The sequence below is a fragment of the Nycticebus coucang genome, chromosome X (assembly GCF_027406575.1).
Source record: "Nycticebus coucang isolate mNycCou1 chromosome X, mNycCou1.pri, whole genome shotgun sequence".
Lineage (NCBI taxonomy): Eukaryota > Metazoa > Chordata > Mammalia > Primates > Lorisidae > Nycticebus > Nycticebus coucang.
This window is the reverse complement of record NC_069804.1, coordinates 129,083,310-129,089,847: the sequence shown is the minus strand read 5'-3', so window position 1 is coordinate 129,089,847 and position 6,538 is coordinate 129,083,310. Positions and strand designations below refer to the sequence as shown.

Here is a 6,538-nt window from a genome sequence, read left to right as displayed (position 1 = left end):
TGCAGTGGCTCACGCCTATAATCCTAGCACTCTGGGAGGCCAAGGTGGGTGGTCTGCTTGAGCTTAGAAGTTGGAGACTAGTCTGAACAAGAGTGAGATGCTGTCTCTACTAAAAATAGAAAAAAAACAATCTAGCTGGCATAGTGGTACATACCTGTAGTACCAGCTACTTAGGAGGCTGAGACAAGAGGATTGCTTGAGCCCAAGAGTTTGAGATTGCTGTGAGGTATGACACCACCATGGCACTCTACCCAGGATGCAGAGTGAGACTGTGTCTCAAAAAAAAAAAAAAAAGGCCCAGGCACGGTGCTTCACACCTATAATTCTAGCATTTTGGGAGGCCCAGGTAGGAGGATGACCTAACCTTAGGAGTTCAAAACCAGGCTGAGAAAGATCGAGACCCTGTCTCAACTTGAAAAAGAAAAATTAGTTGGATATGGTGGCTGGCACCTATAGTCCCAGCTACTGGAGAGGCTGAGGCAAGATGATCTTGTGAGCCCAAGAGTTTGATGTTGCTGTGAGCTATGATGCCACAACACTCTACTGAGGACAACAAACTGAGACTTTAACAAAAAAAAAAAATAGCTCTAGGTCTTTTTAAAAATGTATACTAAGTACAATAAAGCTACCTTTTCCTTTTATAACACTTTTTTCTTGGCTTGGTGCCTGTAGCACAGTGGTTATGGTGCCGGCCACATGCATGGAGGCTGGCAGATTAGAACCTGGCCAGGGGCGGCTAAACAACAATGAGAATTGCAACAACAACAACAAAATAGCCGAGCATTGTGGCAGGCACCTGTAGTCCCAGCTACTTGAGAGGCTGAGGCAAGAGAATTGCTTAAGCCCAAGAGTCTGAGGTTGCTGTGAGCTGTAATGCCAAAGCACTCTACTGAGGGAGACATAGTGAGACTCTGTCTCAAAAAAAAAAAAAAAGAGAAACTTTTTTTATTTTCTAAAGATAGTACTTAATGTGAACTCCTTATCCCTTATTTTTGGTTTAATAATCAAACAAACATTATTCTTACATAATCTTCAAGATTATAAAAATGTAAACTTCGGCTCTTGGACTGTCGGCGCCCTGTCTGGTTCGGCCTTGCTGGCTCTGCCTCCGACCCGAAATGCCTGTCTGGGGCGGTGGAAACAAGTGTGGGGCCTGCGGGAGCACCGTGTACCACGCCGAGGAGGCCCAGTGCGACGGCCGCAGCTTCCACCGCTGCTGCTTTCTGTGCATGGTTTGCAGGAAAAATTTAGACAGCACAACAGTGGCGATTCACGATGAAGAGATCTACTGCAAATCCTGCTACGGAAAGAAGTATGGACCAAAAGGCTATGGTTATGGCCAGGGCGCGGGCACGCTCAACATGGACCGCGGGGAGAGGCTCGGCATCAAGCCCGAGAGTGTTCAACCTCACAGGCCTACAACAAATCCAAACACTTCTAAATTTGCTCAGAAATACGGAGGTGCTGAGAAGTGTTCCCGGTGTGGGGATTCCGTATACGCTGCCGAGAAAATAATTGGAGCTGGGAAGCCCTGGCATAAAAACTGCTTTCGATGTGCCAAGTGTGGGAAGAGTCTTGAATCGACAACTTTGACTGAAAAAGAAGGTGAAATCTATTGTAAAGGATGCTATGCTAAGAACTTTGGGCCCAAGGGCTTCGGCTATGGCCAAGGAGCAGGGGCTCTCGTTCATGCTCAGTGAAGATGAAAACCCAGAACTAAGCATCGCCCACCGAGAATCTCTTCATACTCTAGGCACAGATCTTGTACCACTAAACTACTGTGAAATTCCACCAGCATTTTATGGTTACCCTGTTCCTGGATAGGCTGGCTAACTTGTAGGAAGAGAGCACTGTATCCTTTTGCTTTATTCTCCAGCGTTTTTAAGAACCATTTCTTTTTAAATAAAACTTCAGCTTGAAAAAAAATAAAAAAAAAAATGTAAACTTCTCTTCCAGGAAATTTCATCATTATTCTGACAAATTGTTTACATCAACTGTAATTCTTTTTTGTAGCTTGAACATAATTTTCTTTTTTTTTTCCTGTTTTTTTTTTTTTATTGTTGAGGATTCATTGAGGGTACAATAAGCCAGGTTACACTGATGCTTGAACATAATTTTCAATCTCCTTCGTAAATTAAACACTTGGATCAGTATCAAATAAAACTAATTAATGAATCATCTTTGATTGCTGGATAATTTCTAAAAGAAATAGATTACTAAAAATAAAGATTACTAATCATAATTCCAAATTGACTTACATTGCTTCATTTTTTTCATATTCTGTAGGATGACTATATCTTAGTTGTGTTAACAGACATTTTTTAACACTTTAAGGTGTAAAAATAAGTGTGAGATTGTACAAAGTTATGCATTCATAAGCTTTTCTAGTTTTATTAAATTCTAGTGTAAAACATTTCTCAATTATTTACCTTCTATTTTTTCTTTTCTTTTTTTTTTTTTTTTTTTGTAGAGACAGAGTCTCACTTTATGGCCCTCCGTAGAGTGCTGTGGCCTCACACAGCTCACAGCAACCTCCAACTCCTGGGCTTAAGCGATTCTCCCGCCTCAGCCTCCTGAGTAGCTGGGACCACAGGCGCCTGCCACAATGCCCGGCTATTTTTGGTTGCAGTTTGGCGGGGGCGGGGTTTGAACCCGTGACCCTCGGTATATGGGGCCGGCACCTTACCGACTGAGCCACAGGCGCCGCCCCAACCTTCTATTTTTTTCTATGAAATGAAAGTTTGGTCAAAAGTTATTACTAGATCAGGTACACACCTGTCTGGCTCACACCTGTAATCCTAGCACTCTGGGAGGCCGAGGCAGGTGGATTGCTCAAGGTTACGAGTTGGAGACCAGCCTGAGGAAAAGCGAGACCCGGTCTCTACTAAAAATAGAAAAACTGAGGCAAGAGGATCTCTTGAGCCCAAGAGTTGGAGGTTGCTGTGAGCTACGACACCATGGCACTCTATCCAGGGTGACACCTTGAGATTCTGTCTCAAAAAAAAAGTTATTACTAGCATGAGTAGTTGAAATTACACTAGGAACAATAACAGAGATATAAACACAGATATGTAAGGTAATGCTGGTTACACAAAGGTATAGATTTTAAGTGTGGTGCCTGTGGCTCAGTGAGTAAGGTGCTGGCCCCATATGCTGAGGGTGATGGGTTCAAGCCCAGCCCCAGCCAAACTGCAACAACAACAAAAGAAATACATCTTTAAAAAAGGTATGGGGTGACGCCTGTGGCTCAGTGAGTAGGGCGCCGGCCCCGTATACCGAGGGTGGCAGGTTCAAACCCGGCCCTGGCTAAACTGCAACAAAAAATAGTCGGGCATTGTGGTAGGCACCTGTAGTCCCAGCTACTAGGGAGAATCGCTTGAACCCAGGAGTTGGAGGTTGCTGTGAGCTGTGATGCTACAGCACTCTATTCGGGGCGACAGCTTGAGGCTCTGTCTCAAAAAAAAAATTAATTCAAAAGAGATAATAGACATAAATGTAAAATGTAGTACTACAATACTTCTGAAAAACAATACAGAAAAAATCTTTGGGACCTAGGTAAGACTAGTTAAACAGTTTAGAATTGACAGCAAATGACATGAATAAAATGAAAACTTGATAATTGGGCCAGGTGCAGTGGCTCACGCCTGTAATCCTAGCACTCTGGGACGTCAAGGCAGAATGATCCCTTGAGTTGAGGAGTTGGAGACCTGCCTGAGCTAGAGCGAGACCTCATCTCTAAAAGTAGCCAATGTTGTGCCAGGCGCCTATAGTCCCAACTTCTCGGGAGGCTGAGGCAAGAGGATCACTTCAGCCCAAAAGTTTGAGGTCACTGTGAGCTATGACACCATAGCACTCTTGACAAAGTGAGACTCTGTCTCAAAAGAAAACTTGATATTTTGGACCTCAACAAATTAAATTTTCTTTTTTGCAGTTTTTGGCCAGGTTCGGGGTCCGAACCCGCAACCTCTGGCATATGGGGCCGGCACCGTACCCCTTTGAGTCACAGGCGCCGCCCTAAATTTTTTTTTTAAGAGACAGAGTCTCACTTTGTCGCCCTCAGTAGTGTGCTGTGGCATCACAGCTCATAGCACCTCCAGCTCTTTGGCTTAGGCGATTCTCTTGCTTCAGTCTCCCGAGTAGCTGGGACTATAGGCACCTGCCACAATGTCCAGCTATTTTTGTTGCTGTTGTTGCAGTTTGGCCGGGCCGGGTTTGAACCGGCCACCCTTGGTATATGGGGCCAGTGCCCTACTCACTGAGCCACAGGTGCCACCCAGCACATTAAAATTTTTACCTGCCAAAGATTCTGTTAAGGTTGGGCACAGTGGCATGCACTGTACTTTCACTTACTCACAAGGCTGAGGCAGGAGGATCACTTAAGTCCAGGAGTTCTAAGTCATATCACACTATGCCCATTGGCTGTCCACACTAAGTTCAAGTGTCAATATGGTGACCTCCTGGAAGTGGGAGTGGGCCTTAACGGGACCACCAGGTTGCGTAAGGAAGGATGAACCAACCAGCCCAGGTTGAAAGTGGTGTGGGTCAAAACTCCCATACTGATCAATAGTGGAATCATGCCTATGAATAGACATTGAACTTCAGCCTGGGCAACATAGCAAGATCCTGTCTCAAAAAAAAAAAAAAAACCCGAACCCCCAAACTCAACATCAAAATCAACAAACAATTCAATTGGGGCGGCGCCTGTGGCTCAGTGAGTAGGGCGCTGGCCCCATATGCCAAGGGTGGCAGGTTCAAACCCAGCCCCGGCCAAACTGCAACAACAACAACAACAAAAATAGCCGGGCGTTGTGGCGGACGCCTGTAGTCCCAGCTACTAGGGAGGCTGAGACAAGAGAATCACGTAAGCCCAAGAGTTAGAGGTTGCTGGGAGCCGTGTGACGCCACTGCACTCTACCCAAGGGCGGTACAGTGAGACTCTGTCTCTACAAAAAAAAAAAAAATTAAATTGGGTGGCGCCTGTGGCTCAAGGAGTAGGGCCACGGTCCCATATGCCGGAGGTGGAGGGTTCAAACCCAGCCCCAGCCAAAAAAAAAAAAAAAAAATTCAATTAAGAAAAAGGAAAGCAGATCTACAACAATTTTTTTTTTTTTTAGAGACAGTCTCACTTTGTCGCCCTCAGTATAGTGCTGTGATGTCACAGCTCACAGCAACCTCCAGCTCCTGGGCTTAGAGTGATTCTCTTGCCTCAGCCTCCCGAGCAGCTAAGACTACAGATACTTGCCACAATGCCCAGCTATTTTTTTGTTGCAGTTTGGCCAGGGCCAGTTCTGAACCCATCACCCTCGTTATATGAGGCCGGAGCCCTACTCACTGAACCACAGGCCACCCACATCTACACTATTAAAAACAGATTATTATTTGCCTGGGGCAGGGGGTCAGAGAAGACTAACTGAAAAGGGGCATGACGGAGGTTTTTGGGATGATGGAAATACAGTGGTGAATAAATTGATGTACACATTAGTCAAAACTCATTAAAATGTACATTTAAAATAGTACATCTTATATATAAATAATAATGTTTTTAAATACTAAAAAAGTGGACCAACAATATTTACAGACATTTCATCAAAGAGGACGTATGTACAAATGGAAAATTAACAGATGAAAACATATTCTGCATAATTATCATTAGAGAAATACAATTTAAAACTACAATGAAGGCTCAGTGCCTGTAGCTCAAGTTGCTCAGGCACCAGCCACATCCACCAGAGCTGGCAGGTTCGAATCTAGCCCAGGCCTGCCAAACAACAATGACAACTACAACCAAAAAATAGCTGGGCGTTGTGGCGGGCACCTGTAGTCCTAGCTACTTGGGAGGTGGAGGTGGGAGAATCGCTTGAGCCCAGGAGTTGCTGTGAGCTGTGATGCAACAGTAGTCTACTCAGGGCGACAGCTTAAGGCTCTATCTCAAAAAACTAAAAAAAATAACTAAAGGGTTATTGGGTGGATAATCCAAAATTAAGACAAGAAAAACAGCAAAAATAATATATATTATTGTTGTTACAAACATCCATTAACTAATCAAGAAAAATAATACAAACTAAAAACTATTTTTTGAGTGCATCCGGAGTTTAAGGTCTTCACTGTCTCTCACACGAAGGACTTTGATCTCCTGGGCCCACTCTATAAATTCTATTCTATTTCTATTTTCTTTTTCTTTTTCTTTTTTTTTTTGTAGAGACAGAGTCTCACTTTATGGCCCTCGGTAGAGTGCCATGGCATCACACAGCTCACAGCAACCTCCAACTCCTGGGCTTAAGTGATTCTCTTGCCTCAGCCTCCCGAGCAGCTGGGACTACAGGCGCCCGCCACAACGCCCGGCTATTTTTTTTTTTTTTTTGGTTGCAGTTCAGCCGGGGCCGGTTTGAACCCACCACACTGTCGGTATATGGGGCCAGTGCCTTACTGACTGAGCCACAGGCGCCGCCCTCTATTTCTATTTTCTGTCTTTATTTTCCTCATTCCCTCGTCACCACCAAACACCAAAGACATAGGTCGTATGGGGGCTGGCTCCCTA

General features: G+C 44.5%; 1 protein-coding gene across 1 annotated transcript; it reads left to right on the top strand.

The window, feature by feature from the left end:
• Nucleotides 1–1,067: 1,067 nt before the first annotated feature.
• Nucleotides 1,068–1,931, top strand: LOC128577463 (cysteine and glycine-rich protein 2). The gene has a single exon (XM_053579698.1). It carries the CDS (start codon nt 1,119–1,121, stop codon nt 1,698–1,700), a length of 582 nt encoding a protein of 193 aa, XP_053435673.1. The 5' UTR covers nt 1,068–1,118; the 3' UTR covers nt 1,701–1,931.
• Nucleotides 1,932–6,538: the final 4,607 nt, after the last annotated feature.

What these genes read in the sequence shown, in the direction of transcription:
- LOC128577463 (XM_053579698.1), top strand. Translation starts at nt 1,119, where the DNA reads ATGCCTGTCTGGGGCGGTGGAAACAAGTGTGGGGCCTGCGGGAGCACC.